Genomic DNA, 24,712 nt, shown 5'->3' on the forward strand with positions numbered 1-24,712 from the left:
TATAACTAGCAGAAAAAATAAATAGATTCTGATTCCCTGTTTTCTCCATGTAGGAGAAACCCTAGGATGAAATCTGTAGTCAGAACTAGAGGAACAGTACAGAAGTAACCCTCAGAATAGTGAAACAGTGTGGCAGTTAGAAGACATCTTGAAGATGGGAAAACCAAGTCCAGATGTATATTCTGCATGGTTCAGATCAGAGGGATGGAACTGTCTCTTCACCTTCCCATCCAAGTTCCTTAGTCCTGAGCTGATCTTTTAGCACTGTTGCTACTCATGACACTATTTGGAAGATCTGCCTTTGTTTTAATACAGAACAGAAACCCTTTGGAAGTCTAAAAAGGTTTACAGGTTTACTGGTTTACAGGGCAAGAGATCATTTCCTTTCCAGCTTTGTGAGCATTCTGCTTTCTGGTTATGAGCTTCCACGGCAGCTATGTTTCAGACAAACTCTTTTTCTCTACAGCAGAATTTTTGTGACTACAGTTCTTTCATGAATCATAGAATCATTAAGGTTGGAAAAGACCTCCAAGATCACCAAGCCCAAACATCAGCCAACTATAAACCATGTCCTCTACACATTTTTTGAACACCACCAGGGACAGTGACTCCACCACTTCCCTGGGCAACCTGTTCCAGTGCCTGACCACTCCTTCTGTGAAGAAATTTTTCATAATATTCAGTCTGAACTTTCCCTGGCACAACTTCAGTCCATTTCCTCTTGTCCTGTCACTGGTTAAGTGGGAGAGGAGAACAACTTCCATCTCACTACCATGTCCTTTAAGGTAGTCATAGAGAGCAATAAGGTCTCCCCTCAGCCTCTTCTCCTCTCAGTTCCCTCAGATGCTCTTTGTAAGACCTGTGCTCCAGACCCTTCATGAGCTTCCTTGCTCTTCTCTGGGCACACCCCAGCATCTTCCTTGTAGTGAGGTGCCCAAAACTGAATGCAGTAGTCAAGATGCAGCTTCAGCAGCACTGTGTCTAGGGGAACAATCACCTCACTGATGCTTGGATTTAGTTTCTAGAACTTAGTCTCATGCTTGCTAAGAATGACTGCTTCTCCCATCACTTTCAGAACTAAGTAAAAACTTATTTTTTAAGTTCAGCTGTACTTTATTGAGTGTTTTTCATATGCGTGGATCCATCCTGCTGCATATTCACACATACTAATATAAACAAAAGAGCATAAGCTAGCAAAACCTAGATGTGAAACCAAACGTTTTTCCATGTGGTTTGTAAAAGGAGAAAGAAATAAAATATTATTCTTTCTGTATTCACAGTAGGTGAATTTTTGACATGACTGATTTCAGTGGCCCTAGATTTTTTATATGAAGGGGCTGTAAAAATTGAGCTAAAGAGAGCTACTCTAAAACTGTCAGTATGCAAATATAAAGTGCACAGACACTGCAGGTTTTCTTAATACAAGTTATTTTTCTACTGATGTGAAAAGTTATGAAAAATTATTTCTTCCTTATTAGAAATTGCTTGGTTGATTGGTAGTCATGAAAGAGTATTTATAGATTGCTTGATTCGTTCATTACGGCTGTTTCACAGTTATGTGATTTCTCTTGTGATCAACATGTTTCAGTCATTTCCTGAGGGAATGAGGTGCCAGGGCTCTCTGGTCAAGGGCTGTGAAATCTTCCCCATTCAAGACTCAGTGTTGGCGCAGAGAAGTGTGATTCATTGAACATGGTGTCACCTGACATGTTGTCTCTGGTCTCTAATCTGCCCTGGACAATTATTTTCTCTCCGAGTTTGTTAGGAGAATGAAGAGAAGCCAAGAATGAAGCTTAGGTTGTCTTCCCTAGTGCCTTCTCATCTTTGAGACTCCTTTCCACATTGCAGTCTAGGGCACACTAGTGAAAGATATGCAAGGAAGTTGTTTGCTTTACCAGTTCTGTTGACTGAGCAGTAAATTGCTTGAAAGTAAATGCTCAGGAAAGATAATTTTACGGGTCTGAAGACTTAAAATTTTATTGCAATTTTTACAATATGTGATGGGAAGCGAGCATGTTTTTATGTTTGATTTTTTGCCTTCAAAATCTACTTTAAATGACTAAGTAAAGGTGTCAGTTCTCACATAAAAAGATACGTTATGAGCTTAATATGCACTCACTTTTTAAAACTTGAGATTTTAAATTGTTTGGTGTTTTTGGTAGCTTGGAGTGGAGCCATAGTATGTTCACATTATGCCATGTTGTGATTGTATTTAGGATTGTTTTCTATTTGTTTTGAGGCAATTTGCATGAATCCGCAGTAATAAAACTGCAGTTCTGCTGTGTTTTTACATTGTTTTGGCAGGGTCCTTGGCTTTTAATATTTAATTTCTTTACTTTGCGGTGCACTACTCTGAAACAGACCTGTGCACAAACATAATCCATATCCAATTATTTTTGTTTCCCGTAAACTCTTAAGTTTTGTTCTGATATTGTTCTCTGCATTTAGAAATATCTGTTGTGATATTCTAGTCCATAGTTGTGATAGTTCTATGTCCATAAAGCAGAGGAAATTTTTTCTAAAGTCTAAGCAGCAACTATTACTTTGCCTTTGCTTGTAAGGCTAGAAAAAGATAATACAGAATGGTACTTCTTGGCATTCAGCTGAAGTAGATGTAGTAGCATCAGCCCATGTTTCATGACTGATAAAATCAAAATACATTTTGAGATTGCCTGGAAAACTGCAATGCTGTTTCCATCAAACCTAAAAGGTAATAGATGACAAGTAGAAAGATTTCTCTGGCTGTGATAAGCAGGTGATGATGATGGGTGTGCAAGTGCATTTACTGGTCACTTTTTGTGCTCTTCTGATAACAAATCCGAGGAAAATTTTATTTGAGTGTACATAGAAATTGTCTATGCATTCTGTTATAGCCCTTTTCTGCCCTCTTGTTTTTTCAGAGTCAAGATGACAGATTTGCTTTCACTGCTGAATGGTATGACCCAAATGCTTCATTGTTCCGGCGTTATGAGCTCCTGTATTATCCAAAAGATGGATCAGTGGAAATGGTAAGAATAAACAAAAAAATCTGTTGTCGTAAGTGTGATATCCAGTTAAACCATTTGTAAAGTGGCAAGCCACTGCCTATGTCTATTAATTTTCCAGTTAAAAAAAAAATTTAAGAAGTACCTTGCTTTGTTTCTAAAACTTAAAAGGAAACCAAAAATATAGTATCACAGTGAAGCATGTGGAAGAGCTTCCATGTTTATATTTTGGTGGGGTTTGTTAGGGTTTCAGCTTGTGGTTTTTTCCTCTTGAACTTTGCTTTGTCATGGAGGGATGGAATTTCACAAATCTGTTTTCATTCAATTTCTACCTAGGTTTTAGAATTGAAATTCAGCTGCACTGACTTACTGTTTGAGAAACAAAAGTTGAAGCTGATTCCAAGTAAGCTTCAGCTGAAATTCCAGAAACCTCAATAATAGAATTAAAAGAGTCTTCTCAAAGTAGAGGAAATAGTAAATTCCTCTTAATTAGGTTTTCATGAAAAAAAGGATGTTTCAGAGAGTGGGATATAAATTTGTCCATTAGTGGTGCTTGCACAGACCTTTCTGACTTGTGGTTTGTACAACTAATCCCTGGTGCTTATTGATGACAGCTTAATACAAACATTTTGCAGTAGCAGGCACATAGACACGAAAATGTAATATGTACTGTAAAGGTAATCCTAAAAAAACAACCCATGCTTTGTGCTTCGTTTTAGGAATGAGTGAATGGTTTTGACTATTTCTGATTTTTAATGAAGAACTAAGAGTCTTAGAATAGCCTTGATTTGGATATACACACTAATTTCATATATGAAATATGGTTTTCCTACTATAAATATCAAATGCAGAAATAAGAAAGGTAGTGGAATCTGCCTTTTCTTACCCAAACTACTGTTGACTGAAACCATGGTACTCACCTGGGTGAGAAGATGAACTTTGCGTTTATTACTGGTAGTCTCTTTAAACAGATTCTACCATGATGTTGTCCCTTTTAGGTTAGTTCTTTGTATCATATCTGTGTATGCACAGTTATCAAAATGTGAGAATTTGTGGTTTTTATTTCCTGGAGATAGTTTAGCTTATCAGTCAGGGGCTGTAATAATCTTCCTACACAGGGGTGTGTAGGCTGGCAAAATTGTTGTTCATTTCACCTAGACATCTCAAAAACAAGAGCTTTCAGAGTCTTCTTGAGGTTCTTAATGCATTCAGCATCAAAAAACTATAGCTTGATAGACTACTGCATTTTACTAGTGTGCTCTTAACCTAAGATATGTTATATGATCAGGACAGGAGTTAAAAAGGCAAAAATGCACACAACCCTGTTACAGAAGGAATATTTCATAATCCCTTTTGAAATTAAGTTTCTGGATAGAGATTAAATTTAGAATTATTTTGCTTAATGTAATTTATTTATTTATATTTTCTGCAGATTTTGGCGATTCTTTGTTACTGCCTAACTCTTCTGCATCTTTTGTTATCTTTCTAACGAGATGACAGGTTTGGTCTACTGTATCTCCAACAGCCTCTAACACATTTGAGGAGAAAGGAGTTAATGAATATGAGCCAGTTTCTCCCTGCTTACAAGAAAAATGCTTGGTCCCCTCTCCTGCCTCCCTGACAACATGTCTACTTTATCACACATCTCAGCTGAGGGTGGAGCAGAACTGTTGAAGGCTTGTGTTAGCTTAAGTCCTCAGCTTTCCTTTTCATTCTCAGTCCTTCATGTCCTGGTCCCTCTGAAGAAAACTGACAGTGTGAATAATGACACAAATTGCAGCTTGCTTTGCAGCTGGAAGAAGAGCAGAAGTTTTTGTCTAAGGACAGCAAGCAAACTCGTAGGATCAAATTGATGGAGGTGCCCCATTCTCTTCTATGGAAACATAGTTAATAACTCTCCTTGGGAATTCTTAAAGCCTGAAAAAATCTTCTTTCTACAGGAGATTTCCTAAAAAGAGAGACAAAGTCTTTAAAAAGGACAGATTCTTAGCAGAGAATTATTTTGCTTTGGGTAGTTTACCTCTACATGTACATGGACAGAAGGGGAACAGTCCAAACAGTCTTGCATTTCTTCTGCTGTGGTTCGTCATTCACATTATGAAAAATGGTCTTTTAAACAGATCCAAAATTCTGCTCTAAAAAGAATTCTTTAACACAGGCAGCTGTCTTCTCAGCACCTCTGTCTTTTGATGGAGAAGAGAGAAACAGCTCAGGGTGTCTTTCTAGCAACTGTTGGTGTAATAACTAAGGAAATACTCAGACTTCTAGTCAGGTTACTGAAGAATTTTAATATGGCCAAGTCAGTTAATAGTTAATAAGCTTCCTGTCAAAGTCTAGGAAAAAATCAAGTAGCTGAATTAAAGTGGTTTTATTTTTTTTCCCCAGCATGTTGTCATTTCATTCCCTGCTGCACTTGAATAGAGGAGATCTAAGAGGAACATGTATGATGGGCTAAATATTTTTCAGCACAGAAGAATTCTTCCTTATAATCTTGCCTCAGCAGAAGGAAGTACAAAAAAATTTATATTGTCTGATCTGTAAGGTTTTGACTGTTCTGGGAACACTTGCAACTCTTCTAGTCTTCCAACAGGAGAGAAATGCATTCATATGTTTGAGCACATGGAGAGAGTATGTAATTCTGGTCTTAATGGTTTTTTCCTCCAAAATTTGTGGGAATTATGTTCTTTCTTCAAATGCTATCCTAGTCTATACACCTTTGCTATGGTAATTAATACATGTAATTCAAGACAGAGAAGGGAAAGTTTGGCATGAGGAAGATAAAACTCTTCCTTTCATGGGATTCCACTTTTCCAGAAAACCAAAGGCATTTGTACTGTCTAAATACAGCGAAGAAATTGTTCAGCAGGCTGCCTTTTGTGCTTTGCCAGCCCACCCCAAAAACTACACATGGTAATTTTGCTTCTTGCTTGGAATGATGATGTGTAGCTGAGCTGTCTTGACAGGCTTTTGAGCTTACAGCTCTAGGCAGCGAGAATGTCTCAACCTAGTGTTGCATTCATCCATCTGTCCCAAATTTAGAGTTCTGTGCAGTCAAACAAAACAGTATCACTGGAGTGATGCCCTGAAGAAGTGACACTGCCACAGTATGTATCTTGATCGTTCCTGGTGTGAGCCATTGGTCTGTGAAACAGCATAGATCTGCTAGTGGAACTCTCGGTGAGACTGGGCAGAGATACCCACTGGTATCACCCGGATCATTTGTCACAGTTTGAATTAGTACAAGCAAATGATGAAATAAAAAATGCAAAGATAGCTGTCAGCCTGAGACTATTTAAATGGAAGGAATTTTAATTGTGGTTTAGTGTTCTAAGCTTTTCTGGTAGACCTGCAAGTTCAGAGGTTTAAGAATTAAGTCAATTGAGTCATCACATTCAATCCCACAGCACTACATAAATTTCTGAAGGCAGAGTAACCTGTTTGCCCTCAGGTAAAATCTCTTGCTATGGTAGATTTTGATCTTTTCTCTGCAGTATGATGTGAAGAACCATCGCACCTTTCTGAAACGCACCAAGTATGAGAGTTTACACCTTGAGGATTTATTTGTGGGCAACAAAATTACTGTCTTTTCCCGCCATCTAACCTTAGTGGACTATGGGGATCAATATACAGCCCGCAAGCTGGGGAGCCGCAAGGAGAGGTAAGAGAGCACCTTTTTAAAAATCTTCCTTTGTGGTTGGGGTTTCAAAATAGGTATTTGTTGTTGGCTTTAGGTAAGTTGTAGGTAGCTACAAGTTTGCTTGCAGTGTGATCTGGCATACTGATAGAGGAGCAAAGTGGTTCCTGCTTAAAGGCAAACCCATGACAGCCATTGTTACCTGATAAATCTTCAAGACCAGCTTCTCCATGGTGTCAACTGCTGCCTCCTCTAGGTCTCCTGGGAGAGGAGGGAGGGGAGGGGAGGGGAGGGGAGGACGAAACAGGGAGCTCTTCAGATTGCTTGCTCTCCCAGGGCAGGCTGCAGTAGGATTCTTGTGAGAATGTTGTGAATTCTCTTGGGGCAGAACTGTTATGGTAACCCTGAGGTGTGCTGGGCACAAAAGACATGAATCTTGCAAAACCAGCAGCTATATCTACAGGGCTTTGTGCAGAAGTCACCAATCAGATCTAGTTTATGTTAGTGCCTGTCAACAGTTGAAACAGGAGTGAGAGAGGCCCATTCCCATTCTCCATTGTTTTTCCCACTGTGGAAGATTTTTTCTGAGATTTTTTTCAGCATTGTGCAAACTGTGTGCATGAGAATAGGAAGTAGACAGTGGTAATGTCAATAAAACCTTATTTGGTAAGACAAATTCTGTTTCTAGTGGTAAGATTAATTCACAAAGGATTTGAATCTGCTTTGACTGCAGTGCAGGTAATCTCTGACTTTGCAAATTAATTAGTTTAGATAATTTGCTTCAGCATTTTTTTAAAAGAGCACAGACTGTTTTCTCAGGTATGATGTTCTAGTGAGCCCTATTTGCCTACTTTCTTGCTCCCTGCCACTGACTGGGATTATTTTGAAGATTTTGGAGAGCTATACATAACCAGACATACAGAAGAGCTACATGTTTTAACACATCTTTGTCTTAGCCTAAAACAAATATTGCCTTGGAAATTACTGCCATAATATCTTGCCAGAAGGAGTTTTTGTGGTACTTTTTGTCTGAGCTGAGTTTGTGAATGGTGGGAGAATAGCAAAGGAGATGGAGGAGAAGGACAGCTTCTGTGTGTGTGGCTCATCTCTCTGTTCCTCTGTGGAGCCTTGAGTAGATTCCATCTGTCTTGTTTATGGTTTTTATATCAATGTAATTTTTTATAGTTGTTTATTTCCTGCTCTGCCTAAGCTAGTTAGACCAAGAAAAGACAGATTGTGATAAAATAACATTTTCTTCTTCTCATAAGACAATTTGCCACCGATTCAGAAACTATAGTTGTGTCAATGAAGTGGTCCTCAGAAAGGGTGAGGTTTTTTACTGCTCTACAAAAGGAAGGAAAGGAATTTATGACATGTCAGCTGTTTAGAAAAAATTTGAGGAATGTTGGCTGAAAGATAACATAGATATACAAGTGGTGTTACATATTCAGAATAGCTCAAAGGAACACAGTGAAAGGTGTCTTAAATAGGAAGGGGATCCTCAAAATCCAGTTCTTTACAGAAGCTTTCACTGGGTAAACAATGTCATACTAAAAAGTTCTTGGGCAAACCAGTTGCATATGAAGTTTTTGTCTTTTTTTGGCATGGTCCTAGTGAGTTTTATAGCGGTTATTAGTTCAACAGATGTAGTAAGATTTCTACAATATTTGATAATTCTTAAAATAACTTGTAGCTGGAATTCTACTAATAATTTTAAGAACATTGAATAAAGCAAAACGTTCCCCTGTCTTTTTCTTGCCTTTATGCTGTACAGGACTATCAGCAGTTTAGTTAAACTTTGAAAATATGTTAATTGGTCAGTGCAGACAGGCTCAGCAAAGGCCTTTGAGGGTGACTGAGATATATACAATATAGTAAGTCTTGAACATTTTGAATTACAGACCTTTGTTTTTGTCTGTAAAGCAAGTGAATGTGACTCTAGGCATATGAGCTTCAAAACAGATAAGTAAAAGGAGCTAATTTGTACAGGCCCTTTCCAGAATTAGATTAAAATTATTAAGACAGTTCTATGGAGTAACAATTCCTACACCTACTTGTCTAATGCCTTGGGTCAGTTTTTAAATATTTGAGTGTTCTTCCCTGCAGCCTTCTCAGTGCAACATCAGATGCACTAAGTGCATCACAGTGACTAAAATACATAAGTAAGCATGTATACCACTGCATGTACAGTGTACCACTTACACAGTCACTGGTGTGGGGCAGGCATTTGTGTTTCTGTAGGCTTCCACTTGTGATCCTGGCTGATTGTAACCCGAGGTAAGCAGTTTTCTGACAAGAGTGTCCTGACTAAGTAGACTATACTTAGAGGCAATTAATGTAGCTTGTTTTGAAAATGCTGTTAGAAAGCTTGTTACTCAAACAGAAAGCTTTTAATTCCTTTTTGAATGTGTTATTCTTATGCTTCCAATTATTGACATACTAAGTAAGCTACTGTACATGCAACAGTCCTATTATTAGAAATAAGTAGATCTCAGAAGCATAGTGACAGCATGCATTGTGCACTGTTCCTTTGATCAGTTCCCATCTTATGTTGTTTCAGTACTTGCTGGAGTACTGTCATACTGTCCCTTTGAAAATGTAAGCAAGTGAGCTTAATTTTAATTTTTTCTCCTTTGTTCCTAGACATAAAACTGCTTCAAAATGTACTTTGCAGCCTGCATCATGTCAAACCACAAGAAACATATACCAAATTATAACTAAAAATAGAGTACATAAGTCAAAATCCACTCTCAGAAGCAGTCTTCAGCATCCTGAAGTATTTTCTTATCCTGAGTACCCCCGAGAAGCTCATACCAAAATGTTAGAGCTTATATATTGGTGTTAAAGATGTTATAAGAATTATTAGCTGCAGTTTGTATTAATGTTTTCTAGGTAAATTGCTTCATAATGCAATAATTCATTACATATTGGTAGGAATGACAGCTTTACTAGAAACCTTGCAATTAGAAAAGTAAGAGTGAATTTATTTCTAGCATAAGCAGTCTATCTCAAATAGCCTGTGTTATAATGTAGAGTCAAAAAAGTATTCTCAAGGAAATGCAAATGGCACAGGAGATCTCATTCCAGTGGTTTGATCCTTACTGTTCATGGTAATCTTTGAGAACCATTTATGCCAGGATTCAGCTCATGCGTTGTGTGAATGGGTGGGAATGTGTCATCAGTCCAGCATGCAGCTGCTTCCCCTCCTGTGCCTTGATATGTGTGGCACACCCTATTATGCCATAAATAATATGATAAAGTGAGGTGGAGCTGGGAAATCCTTGGGGAAGAGGGGAGCATGCTGCAGGCCATAGGCTGCATGGAGTATCCTGTGTTGAATGTTGGCTAGCAGTCACCTTTCCTGATCTGAAGATGGGGCTAAACTAAGTTTAAATGACACTGCAATATGCAAAAGCTTAGGCATGTTTGACTACTTTCATGCAGTTTCTGGCTACATCCTTGGTCCGTCAGTCTTTTTGTGTCTTGTTTCTCAATGGATCTGGGCCTAAGCTGATCGGTCTATATGAGCTTCCTGGTGGTTAAGGAGATAATCTTTTTCTGAGCCCTGAAGGTCATCTGTGTCTTTCCCTTAGTTTCAGATGAAATGTCACATAGATTCAAATCTTCCTCATTACATTCCTTGGTCCTAACTCAGAATCACAGAATGTTTAGGTTGGAAGAGACCTCCAAGATCATCCAGTCCAACCTTTGACTAACACCACAGTCAACTACTAAACCATGTCCTTAAGGACAAGGTCCAACTGCCTTTTAACACCTAATACCAGGTCCTAATCCCTGGAACACCTCCCTTCCCTTAGTTTTGCTGTGAAATAGAGTGTCTGTTCCCAAAGCATCTGTCAATCTGGGGTCACTTAAGGTTCAAAGTAAATGCGGTGGAAGTTCATCCATCTCCTGTTACCTCAGCATATTTGTCCTGCCTTGAATATACTGCTGTAAACCTAAAGACTGCTTTCCATGCTATGATTGGATAGAAGATGAGAAATTTGCAATTATTTGTCTTTCATTTAAGGAAGTGTTGCAATAAAAAAAAGCCTATCATGGGTTGCCTTCATAGTTGGAAATGGTGTAAAAGATGGAAACAGCTCTTTAGCATTGTCAGAGACGTGGAGTTTCTGAGAGACAGGGTTGAGTAAATCTGTTGATTTGTAAGCTGAGCACATTTGAAGCTGACTCACCACAAGATGAATGCGCATAAAAAAATGCCATTTTACAGACCTTCTTTTTGTGCTCGTTATTTTTGATTAGTTGTATGTTTAATGCTGATGGTGTACTTGGTGCTATGCTAAGCACACTAATAAAACAGTCCTGGCCTTGCGGATGTACAGTATAAAAAGATAATTACCAAGAAGACAGGATGTACTTGGAAACAAAGATACGGGGGAGAGTACAAATTTTTTTGGATTGGTCTCCCTTAGAATATAGCTGTCAGTCAGTTTAAGAGACATAATACCTCCTCTGCAACCTTTTATTGTGTCTATTAAGTGTCAGCTATTTGGCATGCAGATTGTATACCCTGAAGCCATTGTACTTTACTGAGCACATTAGGACTTCATTCTCACTGAGTCCTCCAAATATGTTAAAACTAGGGACAAATCAGTCGTTTCAGTTTTTTATGAAAGAGGTACATTTTGACGTAGTGTATTTAGGTAGGGAATTTTAACAGCTTCATTTTTATGCATATAATGGCTAGCACTGGAAAAAAAGGGGAGACATTAAAAAAATCAGTTGTGCTTTAGTTCAGACCTGTGAGTGAGGAGCTGTAGAGATATACTGTAGCTAAGGAAGAAGTGATAAGATTGTTTGCTCTGAGAGTGAAGAGAGAAGCCAGTACATTATGACTGCTGGTGGAACACTGTGGGCTGACTTGGGTTTTAGCAAACCAAGGAAATTGTAATGTGCAAAGCTTGTTCTTATCAGAATAATGTCTTGTGCTGGCATTCAAGAACAGTGTGGAAATTGATGAGGCACTGGGACTGGGATGTTTGACTGTGGCAGAATTTCTCTCTTTGATGTGATGTTTTCTTCTCTGAATATAAACTCAACATGCACACCAAATGCTGTAAGGAAAGTAGTGTTGGCTGTGTCTCTCTACTTTTTAAATTTTTTTCCCCCCCAGAACGCTGGCTTTGATTAAACCTGATGCGATATCCAAGATTGGAGAATTAATTGATATAATTATTGATGCAGGATTTACAATAACTAAGGCCAAAATGATGGTGCTTTCAAGGTAAGGAACTTTTAAGGTTAGCTCTATTGTATCTAAATGTTATTTTTGCAGTTAAGAATGTTCTCTGAAGCTATCCTGTGTTGTTCCACACATCAAATCCATCCCAGTGAGCAATAGTGGGGAAGACTCGTCTGTTCCATAATCATGTAGGTTTCTGAAGGAGTGTAGAGACTTCAGCTAAGTATTAAAAATTTCTGTGTAAATGAGTATGGGTAATTAAATATGTGCTATTACTGTATGAATCCAAGGTGACCATAGCTTTAGCAGTTGAGCAGTGTTTACTACTGACATGTCTGTATGTCCTTACCTCATGTCTTTTAGATACAAACTACATTGCTGGTTATAATAGCATTGTCGTTAAAGTTGTTGGTTTGTTCACTCTCAGTAAATGTGTTGTCTTAATTTGTACTCTCAGAATCCAGACTTTTTTACTTTTTAATGACTGTAAGTCCCAGGCAAAGCAAGTGATCTTCTGATGTTGATGCAGGGTTGGACAGACTTTTAATCATGGATCTTCCTAATTTCCTCCAACCTCTCCAGTTATCCAGTTATCTCGCTGAGCCAAAAGATTTTTTAAAAAGCATGCTGCAGAGGAGAGAAAACATAATTAATTTACCCTACAGGGCTTCCGCAAGGTTACTGCACTATGTCTCCATTTCTGCTTTGTCAAGGCTGTTTATATACAACTTGTCTTTCAGAAGAAAAACTATATGTCTTACATGACACCATTTTCATATGTTCTTACGGTTTCTGTGTGAGGTTGGAAACAATTTTCCCCTACCTCAAAATCTTTCTGGCTTTCAACATACTGCTAAAACAACCATGTGACTTCCTTCCCTTGTCTCCTCATTTACCTGCTGCAGTGCTTGATGGTACTGGTCACAGATCTTCTCCCAAAAAACTACAGGTCATGAGTTCAATCAGATTTCTAATGCTGATTTACACTTCACAATGCCTTCCTTTCGAGACAGCTTTTTTTGACTTGCTCTCTTGCAGTCTGAGAAATCTGATCCTGAAGTGTTGTATTGGGTGGTTCTTTTATTTTGTGTCTCTTTGGGAACTTGAAGAACTGTTTAGCCAAGTCTTGTGCTTCAGAGTTGACTCACACTGAAGGGAAGAAACTCGGAGGCTGGAGCTTTTACTGCCTATTACTAAATAAAAATTTCTACTTTTCTTGTATAATTGAAAATAGATAGTAATAACCACAGGACTGGGCTGTGATACATATGCTGGATATATTTCAAATAATGTTGAGTATTTGTGGTTTCTCTGCACACCCTGTTTCTTGGGACTGTGTCATTTTAAAATGTTAGAAATATGGCTTTGCCAAAGTCTTAAGCTTAGATCCCTGCAGGCATGCCTGTTCCAAACCAGCAGCATCATCTACTGCTTTCCTTAAAGAGATTATTACTGACATTTTTCTGGCAATCACTAAGTAGATTTATGACTTCTGTGAAAATTGTTGCCAAGATAAGAAAGTGAGGGCAGGCACTTGCTTTGATAGGTCAGGTCTCCAGTGTCTTTGTTTAATCATATGTCAGTTCAGTCTGTTTTTCCCAGATGAGCACTGTTTTCATTCTTCAAAAGCAGAGAGCTAATGAGATGAAATGAAAAAGGAACTAAGGTATGCAGTGCAAATGGAGCTTCATATTTATCGCAATTGAAACCCTTAACTGAGTCATACAGCTCAATTTGTTTCAGAAATATATCCCTCAAATATTTATTGTATTCAATTTTTTGTATTCAATATTTATTGTATTCAATTGTATTCAATTTTTTTCATATTTGCTTTCCAAAGTTACTTGGCAAATTAGCATCAGAAGAGGTTTTTCTGGTGAAATAGTGAACTGTAAAGCAAAAACTTAAGGCTATTTGCAGAATGTAGGTTTGAAGATTGAGACTGCAAGAGTTGCTGTGACTAGCATGATTTTAAAATCATGTTTCTGCCTTAGTTATGAGATGGAGGGAAAGCATATTGGCAGTATGGTCAATTAAAATATTTTGAATTTTGAATGGCTCATAATTAAAATGAACTGAAAACAACAAACCAAGAATTATTCAGTTACATTGAGCAGGTGGTCATTTTAATAAAAAACCTGGAGAAAGCCATGACTGCTCAAATAATTGTCAAGGTTAAGAAAATTAAATTGGTCTTAGGTCCTTTTTGAGACTGTTTCTTTCCCGTGGCAATATTGGGCTAAAGTCTGCACTACAAATGGGAGAGAGGTGTGAAAAATTGTATTGCACATGAAGGAACTATGCCTTTGTTCAGACTTGGAATCTGTTATGAAAAACCTGTGGGCAATTTCCTTCAGTAAAGAGGGCTACTCAAAGTGAATGAAATCATGGAGACCAGGAAAAATAAGAAGGCTGTTTCTGCATGTAAAAACAATTTTCCAAGTCTTCTAGTCTGTCTGCAGCTCTGCTTTGATTATGAGCTTTGTACCCAGGTTTGGGGTGAGCAATATTGCTTGCTTTCACCTGTCAATGCTCCTGAAAAGCTTGTTTTTCTGCACCATTGCAAGCTTCATAAAGCAGTACACACCAGGATTTGGAGAAACCCAAGACCAAGCCTGCACTTCTGAACTGTAATTTTGAAGCTGCAAAGTAAAAAGGCTTGACTTGAAAATCCTGTGGATATTTCTAGCTGTTCCTATGCAAATGCAAATCAGTGCAGTAAGCAAGAGTTAAGCATGAGAAACAGCTGGAGAAAAAAGCAGGGAAGTGAGAGTAGGTTGGCTAGCTGCAGGAGGTGGTAGGGTGAAAGGCCACGGAAAGTTATGCCCATGGGTGGATGGGTGGTGGGTCTGCACCACGGTCCCTGAGACTTGTGCATTTGGGTAGCTGAGCTCCATGCTGCTAGCAGTGTGGCTGTGGCAATGCAAAGCTTGGAGAGGGCCACCACCCTGTTTGAAAAGGGTATCCTTCTGCTTCCAGTACCTGAGTAAAGGCAGAGTAACAGCTGTGGTACAGACGTATTTTGTGTGTGTGCCTGGTGGCCCTTAGTTGCCTGGCAATGTAAGGATTACATCTTCTCATTACTGAAGCCCCATTGCTTTGGGATAAAGCAGAGTGTGTAGTAACTGCTGTGTTACCAAGGGAAAGTGCAAGACCTAATTGTGTTTTCAAGTGTGAAAGCATGGGAGAAAGCAAGCTTTAATCTGGAGGGCATTGTGCTGCTTATGTGATGTGTAGTGTTTGAGGATGCTGAATAAAAACCAGGTTATGTAATGTTGTGTTGTGCACCAGTATAAGCAGGCACTAGCCTTGAGAAGGAAGTAAGTTCCAGTGAAGCAGATAAATGGTTTATTTATGCTTTAAAGTCCAACTTCATTTGGCTTTAAACACACGCCCTCTATTGGCTTGGCAAGAAGGTGCTTCTGCTGTATTTATTTCTCAACCTGAGAATGTGTGGGTCATCAGTGACCATGATACAGTCTTCAGTAATTACTTCCTTACCAGAAGTAGAAGCATAAGGAGGAATCAGCTACAAGTTGCATTTGTAACTATACAGAATACAACAAGAAGTTAAATGCAAGTTCTCTTACAGGGAATGGGCACCCCACAAGCTGTCCAGACTGGGAAGACATTGTCTTCAGAAAACACTGGTGGATGATAGTTTATGGTTTAGGGGGATTTATGTCTATGTATGTGTGTATACATCTATATCTTTACATATATATCTCTCTCTTTTTACTCTTCCAGAAAAGAAGCAGTTGATTTCTACGTGGACCATCAACCAAAACCTTTATATAAGTAAGTATATCAATTTCAGTTTGATGTATATTGAACTGATTTATTGAATTCAAATTATTCACTTACCATATTTGGTACTGCAAGACCCTGGGAAAATCAGAACTCATCTTAATTGGAGCCCTTTGCAAAGTATACACACGGTTCATCTTCCTTCAGGGACAGATTCCTGTTGCAGCTCCCCATCATTTTAACTTACCCTCTTTACAGACTGATGATATCAGTGGAATGTCTTTGGTGTGTCAGAACTGAAGTGCTCCTAGCAAGGCATTCAACAACTTCAAGGGAAAGCCGGGGGAGGGTGCATCTTCAGGATCAGGGTGGAGCTTGCAGATAATGAGAATTAGAGGATAACACTTAGCTGTGAGAAATGGTTTGGTAACAAGTAATCTCAAATCATAAATAACTTAAAGAATTAGTGTGTGGGGCAGTTGTTTACTGGGCTGCTACCCTTGAACAAAACATTAAACTTCCATGATGCTTCACATCTGGACTCCTCCACCTAGCATGGAAGACATTATTCTTTCCATAACTGAACAGATTGACCCAGAGGTTGTGTCACTTCTACTTTGCTTGGATTTGCCAACAAAGAACTTTCTTTCCTCCCTCTGGACTTGATGGTCTTCTTTTAGGGAAGACGGTTCTGCTCTGCCTTGTTTTTTTTCAGCATGTTGTAACCTGGATTTGCATTAATGTAGTGAAAAGCACTAATTTCAGTAACTGTCATGAAGGGCTTGAGTATTAGAATCTGCCAGCTGCCCTCCTGCAAACAGCAGCTGATTTGTTGTGGGTCCCAACTCAAGCCCTTCACAGAGATGTGGCCCTAGGCTACGTCTGACCTTGCTGGAGATCAGAGGAAGGTTTAGAATTGCCTTTTCTTTGGTGAGTAAGCCTGCTTGAGTATACTGATAAATAAGAAAGAATTAGTCTGTAGTGTTATTTTCACAGATGTGTATCTACACCAATGGTAATTATCTGAGGAGTTACAGCCTTTGTCCACTGTGGATGTGCCTGTTCCTCATCCTTGCAGTCCTGTTGGCTACATCTTCTGTAATAGGATCTTCCTCTAAATTAGAAACAATAGTTATAAAGCATTACCAATTCAAATAGAACCAAGAATCTTCAAGGCAGTGAAATTTTAAAATCTGACTTATTTATATTTAGCATTTTCTCACTTGTCTTTTAATTCATATTTAGTTTACAGTTTTTGCAAGTCCACTACTCACAACATAAGTCTAGTGAATATCAGGAAATATAGCAATTCTGCTTATTTGGAAAAAAAAATGTTTTTCATATTAAAAATTTAATTTAAAGTTATTTAATGTTCAAAATTAGTCTGCACAGTAAGCAGTGTTCTAAAATTGCTTTTTTTCTTGGATACATGTATGTGTAAGACATTTTAACTATCTTAAGCAGTCTCTGACCAACAGAACCTACGTTTATAGTAGCTTTTCACTGTGTAGGTTCTTTATGTTTATTTAACTTTTAATATTGTTCTTTTCAAAAGGAATTAGTAGGATTTCTCTTCTTACCCACTGATCATTGCATAAATGACCATTAGGAAGCAGATGGTTGAAGAATCACATTAGTCTACCAGTTATAATTGCATAGAGCTTTTCTAAGAAGGTAGTAGAAAAAAACATTGAATTAACTTTCTCCTTTGTTGGTTCTGCCCAGACTACACAGTGAAAGGGCAGGCTTGCTGGTATGCATGTTTTGTAAAGATAGAGAATGATAGTTATGGTATTTTGTTTAGTGTTTTAGATACAACATTTGGGTTTCCGGTGTTGGGTGGTTGTTTTCCATGTAAGTGAGGTGGTCAGGACAGGAGGCAGGCTGATCCTGGCAATCTCTTCTTTTTACTCTGATTTATCCTATTGCAATCACATTGACCTCGTCCAACCTCTTCCTCAAGCAGAGGCAACTTCAAAGTTAGATAAGGTTGCTCAAGGCCTTGACAGCTTGAGTTCTGGATCATATGTTTTTGTTGGTTTTAATTTGTAGCATGGATCATCATGTGCTTTTTCCATTTTGCAGTGAGCTTCTCCAGTTTATAACAAGTGGTCCCATTGTTGCTATGGAAATCTTAGGAGATGATGCAGTTTGTAAATGGAAAACATTACTGGGGCCAGCAAACTCTGCAGTGGCTCAGACTGATGCACCAGGCAGCATCAGAGCAAACTTTGGACATGATGGCCTAAGAAATGCAGCTCATGGCCCAGATTCAGTTGCTTCAGCTGCTCAAGTAAGTTTTTGACTATGTTTGTTGACTAAGGTTTATTTATACTTTTTTCTGGTAGCAGCTAGTTAAAGAATTCCTCATCTTCTGCCCTGCTTGGGTTCAGAACTAGTTTAGATATTCTTCAATAATATTTTTTTAGCATGGAAAAATAAAATGTCTGAAAACAGAACCTCGTTTATCTCAGTCACAAAGGGGAACCTTGGGCACTTTGATCATGAGAGCATGCCTGATGCCTGGTCCTTTTTGATGTCATCTGAACGTCACAACATTGAGCTAATTGCACAGGCTGCATAATCTACCTATAGGATTAAACAGCTAAAATCCTTTTGTTTCCTCCTGTATTTGCTTATCTGTTCTCCTTCACAGTCTTCATTTGTCTTTTGTCTGCAGCCTACTTTCTTCTGCTGTTTTTAGAATGAATATTACGAAAAAAGGGCACTTTGATTTGTTTGTGTTTTAAGAAGTAATGCAGTGGGCCTGGGTTTGAGGAGTTTGGTTCTCTCTTGCCTTGTTTGCACTGTCTTAGTGGTAAAAAAAAAAAAAGCCCTGCAACTGAGTGGTAGCTATTACTAGCTTTTCTGCAGAATTGAGATGTCTATTTGTGTTCACTGTTGTAGGGTAGATTTGCTGATAAATGATGGCAAGGATAAAGTTTATCTCACGATTGATAGATATTGCACTGCAGTATCTTAGCTCTAGACCAGCAGAAAAAAGATAAAGTTGGAACATCTACAGTAGCACAGCTGTAGAGATCTGTTCCAGAATACCAAATATGCTGCCATTTACTGCATTCTAGAAAATACAGGTGGAACTTATGTTATGGTAGTGAGGGCAGAGTTGGTGAGCTGATTCTTCTGCCTGGCTGCTAGACCGTGTGGCATAGCAATCTGGCTGCAAAGCATGAATGGTTGCTGCTGCTCAAGCATTCATCTCACTTTTTTACTGAGTTGCTGTATCTTCTCTGTGTTACTCTGGTTTTTGACAAGAAATTGTATGGTGGAATCATAGAATCATAGAATTGGGCTGGGTTGGAAGGGACCTCAGAGATCATCGAGTCCAACCCTGAACCACCGTTGCGGTTGCTAGACTATGGCACGCAGTGCCACTTCCAGGCTCTTTTGAAATATCTCCAGACACGGAGAATCCACTACTTCCCTGGCAGCCCATTCCAATGCTTGATCACCCTCTCCGTAAAGAAATTCTAATATCCAACCTAAACTTCCCCCTGGCACAACTTAAGGCCGTGCCCTCTTGTCTTGTTGAAAGTCGTCTGGCAAAAGAGACCAACCCCCACCTAAGTGGACCTGAAATACTTTTTCTTTTAGCAACCTTGATGAAGATGGTATGTAGTGAGAAAGTTTTGATGAAATTGTTCTTTTCTGATGAAGTAGAATTTTATTCAGAAAAGTCTCTTGTTCTGGTTACATAGGTAGATGTCTTCATACATAAGGGTGAAAGTTATCTTTGTTTCTGTGTACTGCTCGTGACAGCTTCTGAACCAATAATACAGGAAAGAGTATCTTAGCATAAATTTTGATTAGAAGCATAAGGTTGTGCTTTGGCTGGTTTGTTGTTCTTGTATATTTCATTATTTTTGAAATGCATGTTTTGAAAGGGCCCATTCAGTTGCAGTATTTTTATTACCAATGAGAATATTTAGCTGAACTTTTGCAGGTGTGTGCATCTTTTATGGTGTTACTGATACTAGTCTTCAAATAAATCAGCCAAATTGTGGGTTTAATACCTCTGTGCATATTTTAATTTAGTAGGCCCATTGTTATCTGGCTGTATAGCACTGGCCATGGAAACTATTGGCTGCACCTTCAGAAGCTTCAACTGAAAAGAACATAGGACAGAGTGACCAAAACAGACTCATCTTGAGGAAAACTGAGGTCCCAGCTGCATCTAATGAATGTTTGTAAACTGAACAGTTGGTTTGGGAGATTGATTGCGTTGTTCCTTAGGTGTTTCTTTAGATCTGTAATAAAGGTAAAGAAAAATAATTTTCTTTTAAAGGCTCCACTAGTTTGGCATTTCGTTATTCCTGTCCTTCAGTGTTATTTAGTTACTTTCCTTTTTTGACTCTTAATGATGAAACCAAGTGTTAAATATTGTAAATATTTTGCTGGCTTTTCCTGGCTGCTAAACTAAAAAAACAAAAGCAGGACAGGGTCTTTGAAGCATTCAGCATTTTATTAGTAGAAGGATGTGAGAAATGAACCCTTTTTTCTCAGACATGCCCAATTAAAATGAGGAGTTTCTGCTAGAACAAAAACTATCTTGCCTTCTTTTGAAAAATCCATTGACTTGTGTAATTGTTAAAGTAAGAATTACAGAAATTGTCAGATTGTGATGAGCTAAAGACTGAGAGGTAACTAAGTCTATTGCACCTGAACTGAGCTACTAAATTAAATGAGACAATTCCAGGAAATGACCTTGAGCACTGCTACTGTTACACAGGAAGAAATCAGATAGATTCAGTTGTAGTATTTCCAGGATATTATTATTTTCCTTAAATAGAAATTTATCAGTTCTCTTACTGAATTTGACCAATAGTTCTGAGATGGAATCTGTGTTTCAAGCACTTGACTAATGTTATTTGGCAGACTGTGTAATGTATGTGAATAAGTGCTATGGAAAAAGTGTGAAGCTGGTAGTGAACAGTGAAAAAATACCACGAGAAAAGAAGGCTGAATATCAAGCACCCCAATGTGGTCTGAGACCCAAGCTATACAATACCTGAGATACGAATAGGTTGGGAGCCAGAAAGTGATTGAACACAAGGAGGTTCTTTTGATTAATCTAAAAAATCAGAGCACTTGAGTTCTCTGCTTCAATTCTGTAAGATAAAAATAAGGTCAATAAGGCATGAGGAGTGAGACAACAATTTTAGATAAAGTTAGTTGTCTAAGGCAAAAGGAAAAAAAGTTGTAAAATAATGGGATGGAGGCTGGTTTTGTATAGAGAAAGTAAAATTACTGAAAAATGGATGATAGTCACATTTTTGCTCGTACAGTGGAAAAAATGAAGTGAAAAGAGGGAAGATAAAATATATGCATATAGGAGTGGATTTTGAGAAAAATACCAAGGAAAAAGAATTTAGAAAGCTGGGTACACCTCTACCAAATCATTATAGCAGCAGCATTTGAATGCTCTTAATGGCAATGGATCGTGTTGCAGAAGTGAAAAGAAAGACATTGCAAGAAACATTCAAATCGGTTTTTATGGCTGTAACAATGTTGCCAGAGAGGTAAAGCTATGTTTGAGAGAATGTTACAGGAAAAGTATTTGTAGCACAAAAAATAGTTAAGGTTTGTCTTCTGAGACTATGGATACTTAGATGTTGATACTTAGGATAAAAGCTCATGTATGCAGCTAGATCGAACTAAAATGTATTTAATTGCGATTGTTTTTAGGAGCTGGAGTTGTTCTTTCCCTCTAGTGGAGGTCGTGGACCAGTCAACACAGCAAAATTCACAAATTGTACTTGTTGCATTATTAAGCCTCATGCTGTTAATGAAGGTAAGCAATGCAAATAGTGGAGGTGAAAGCAATATGTGTTTCATTGTATCCATGATCACTCCTGTGCCTTTTTTTTGGGAAAATAAGACGAAAGAGAGGTAATTTCATAGTACATGTGAAAGTATGCAAATATATTATCTTTCATACACCTTTAGTATTTTTGCAGTTCAGTCCCATCAAGAGTGGGTCACGTGCTTTCCATGCAGATACTTCCTAGTTTCAGAATGAGGTGTGAGAAGTGAAAGAAAGAACCATAAAAATAGACATGAAATTTGATGTGTCTTATTGTGACATCCAGTCTTTGCTCCTGTGCCCACCACACGTGTCTTTCATGCAACCTCATGGCAGAGTGAAAGCAGGACACCTGGCCATATTGCAGGGCCTTCCACTCATGCAGTAACCCATTAAGTTAAAACTACTCATAAGGGGAGGTTTGTGCTGATACAAATAGTGTTCTGCTGAATGCAGTGGGTATGGAAAGTAGGAAAAGTTTATTTACTCTATGAAAGGAAACCAAAGACATGAAGCATTTTGTTGGACTCCCATGATGCTTTCCATGATGGTAGAATATGAATACCCTGTGTGCTCACAGTGTGAGTATTAGAAATGTTCAGTGCCCAGCTGTTCCTGTGCAAAAAATAATCTCACTTTTGTATCCTGTACTTAGATACAGGATAATGTGTAGGAGCAGTGGGTGGGGTAAAATATTTTGGCTCTAGCACTGCAACAGTAATTTTGAAGTGCAGAATAAATATTACCATGTGAGAGCACTGAGGTTTTTCTTAGTAAGATGCAGGGCACACTGCAACATTTTAATCACTTCTCTGTGGATAGCTGAAATGGAAATAGCAGAAGTGGCCGTAGCAGTTTCCAGGCCTTTCACACCTCAAGTGGGATGTTTGGAGAGCTTGCTAAAGAAAAAATGGCTTTCACAAGAAACAGTCTCACACTCACTGCTGATAATATGGCTGTTATCTCATTGAGGCCTTGCATGGTATCTGCTACTGATAAGTCTGCCATGCTGCAAGTCAGTGTGATGTTTCTTTTACAGAAATACAAGCAGCAGCTGGGACTATGATCTTACCTAGCTAAATGGTTGCAGAGACAACTTTTCTAAGGCAGGATTGTTAGGGACCTTAATTTTATTGTAAAAATAGCAACAGGTATGGCTTGGCCTATGCTTTCATATATTTATAAGAACATATAATTTCTATTACATACAGAAGCTCAGAGTCTCTCTTAAGTGAGTTCAGGTTGTCCTTTCTGCTTTTAATACTCATTTCTGTAGACTTCGTGGTGTCCTGTCTGTTACTTTAATCTTTTTTCTGGAACTTCCCAGAATTTTTCTCAATCATCAAAGGACAAATTCTGGCCCTGTTTGCACTTGCCCCTGGGAGTATGACTTCCTAGGGGAGATTATGTTGGTTGAGAGAGAAGTACAGGTGCAGATAAACAGAAATATAAGTACACACCCAGCTTTGCAATGTGAGCTCTAGAAAGACTGGATTTAAGTTGGGCTTAATACTGCATAGTTGATACTAGTCCTTTTCTCATATCACAAGAGGGCTGGAAAGGCAGAGCATAGCTGCCAAACACAACTAAAATTGAAAGACAAAGCATACTTTGTGTGAGTGTTCTCCATCCATACAGCTTTGATTCCTACTCTCAAAGAATGGAGAAATCAAAATTTAATTTTCTTTTCTGAGTCAGCAAAGCATTTACCAGTTTTAAATTAATACCAAGAATGATGTAATTCAGGGACTGACTATGTCTTTACCTTACTTGAGCTCTGTGTTCTTGCCTGTTCTCTACAGTGGTACTTGGAATGGTTTCAAAAGCCACAGGTGCTGCATTTTAAAAGAGATTATGAGACTATGGCAGTCTTCAGAAGTATGGCTTCTGATGGGAAATTGGGCTTAGTGAAGAGTCACTGTGGCTGCACCATGGCCGCTCTCTTGAGAGCACTGGACTGGTTCCAGTCTGTAGAGATGAGGCAAGAGGAATCCTCCGCAAGGGCCACAGGAACTCTCCAACATCAGCCCAATGGGACAGCAGTGTTGCAAGGGAGAGGATTTGGCTTTCTTAGCGTGTCCTCTTCTGTTTTGTTTAGTCTTTCTTCTATCTCTCTTCAGCCTATTTTTTTGTAACAACAAAATATCAATGAGTGGCATATCTTTGCTACTTTTTGTCTCCTGATCAAGCACTTTGCATTGTCCTCAGTGGAAGAACCATGCACAAGAGAGTGAAGTGCCAGCTGTGTGATGGATTTGAAAAAAGTTCGGAAGTCTTAATTCTGAAATTATTCTCTTATGATTAAACTTCTGTTTTAAACCTGAAGATTTGAATCCTTCTTAGAGGAGGCAGTCTTTGTCTCCTATAGATTTTAAGACTTTTAAAGAAGTTCCAAGCTTGCTGTGTATCCAGTGACAGGCTGTCTCTATGGAAATGCCACCATTTCTCCTTCCCTATGCAGATTGTTTGGAGTCAGGGAATAGCATAATGAAAGGGTTTTGGGGACCAAACAGTCTGCTCAAGGAACTGGAATAGGCAGAAAAGAAGGGAAAAGCCTACTTTAAGGATTAGAGAGCAGAGACATGAAAGCAGAGCAGATTGGCCCTCTGAGATTGTATATCTGAGGCAGAAGGTTTGAGAAGGGAATGGTCAACCTATTTGGGCTCAGTGATTTGTGACAGGCTGTGGAGGCTCTGTTCATCTCATCTCCCTTTTAATAGCTGTTAGGAACTATATTCAGTGATACCTGAGACATTCTGGTTATGCCAGCAACAATCCTGGCATCTCTGTTGACGTTGGTGCTATAGCAACCAATGAGTTGCCCTTTTGGCAAAATTGCATCTAGGAGACTTCATGGTCTAAAAATAAGCACTTTCCTTACCTACAACAGCAGTGCTTCTAGCTGTGGCTGTCCACTCCTGCTGTTTCTGATGGGGAGAGTGTATGTGGAAACACAGTGCTGGAGAGGAAAGGAAATGCCTGCGTGGCCATCAGTGTGAGAAGGTGGTTTGGTGGAGGCATGGAGAGGAGTTTATGTGGGTCAAAGTAGCAGACCCTCTTCTTCATTGCAGATTTGATTAGTGTTCCACAATTTTCATTGAGTATCTAAAAATAAACCTTTTGCCATTTTACATGTACTCGCTGAGGCTTTGAACTTGATTATCTAATTAACGTTAATATAATCTGCTCATTACTCATGCACAATTAGGTGAAGTTTCACTTACATGCTTAAGCTTAAGCTTATATGGAGCTCTATATTCCTGCAAGAAATATTGACCAAAATTAATGATTGGAATTTTTTTAATCAGTCCTTTTCC

At 38.6% G+C, this 24,712-nt stretch overlaps 1 protein-coding gene across 3 annotated transcripts in view; it reads left to right on the forward strand.

Annotated features, from left to right (window-relative positions):
- Nucleotides 1-24,712, forward strand: part of NME7 (NME/NM23 family member 7) — a 90,170-nt gene that overhangs the window by 13,085 nt on the left and 52,373 nt on the right. For all 3 annotated transcript variants that reach the window (XM_030448453.1, XM_030448468.1, XM_030448461.1), the window contains 6 exons: nt 2,901-3,008; nt 6,476-6,642; nt 11,756-11,866; nt 15,572-15,622; nt 17,657-17,864; nt 21,278-21,383. In XM_030448453.1, the coding sequence (XP_030304313.1) occupies nt 2,901-3,008; nt 6,476-6,642; nt 11,756-11,866; nt 15,572-15,622; nt 17,657-17,864; nt 21,278-21,383 (751 nt within the window). The remainder of the gene's footprint in view (nt 1-2,900; nt 3,009-6,475; nt 6,643-11,755; nt 11,867-15,571; nt 15,623-17,656; nt 17,865-21,277; nt 21,384-24,712) is intronic.

Source organism: Calypte anna, chromosome 1 (assembly GCF_003957555.1).
Source record: "Calypte anna isolate BGI_N300 chromosome 1, bCalAnn1_v1.p, whole genome shotgun sequence".
Classification (NCBI taxonomy): domain Eukaryota; kingdom Metazoa; phylum Chordata; class Aves; order Apodiformes; family Trochilidae; genus Calypte; species Calypte anna.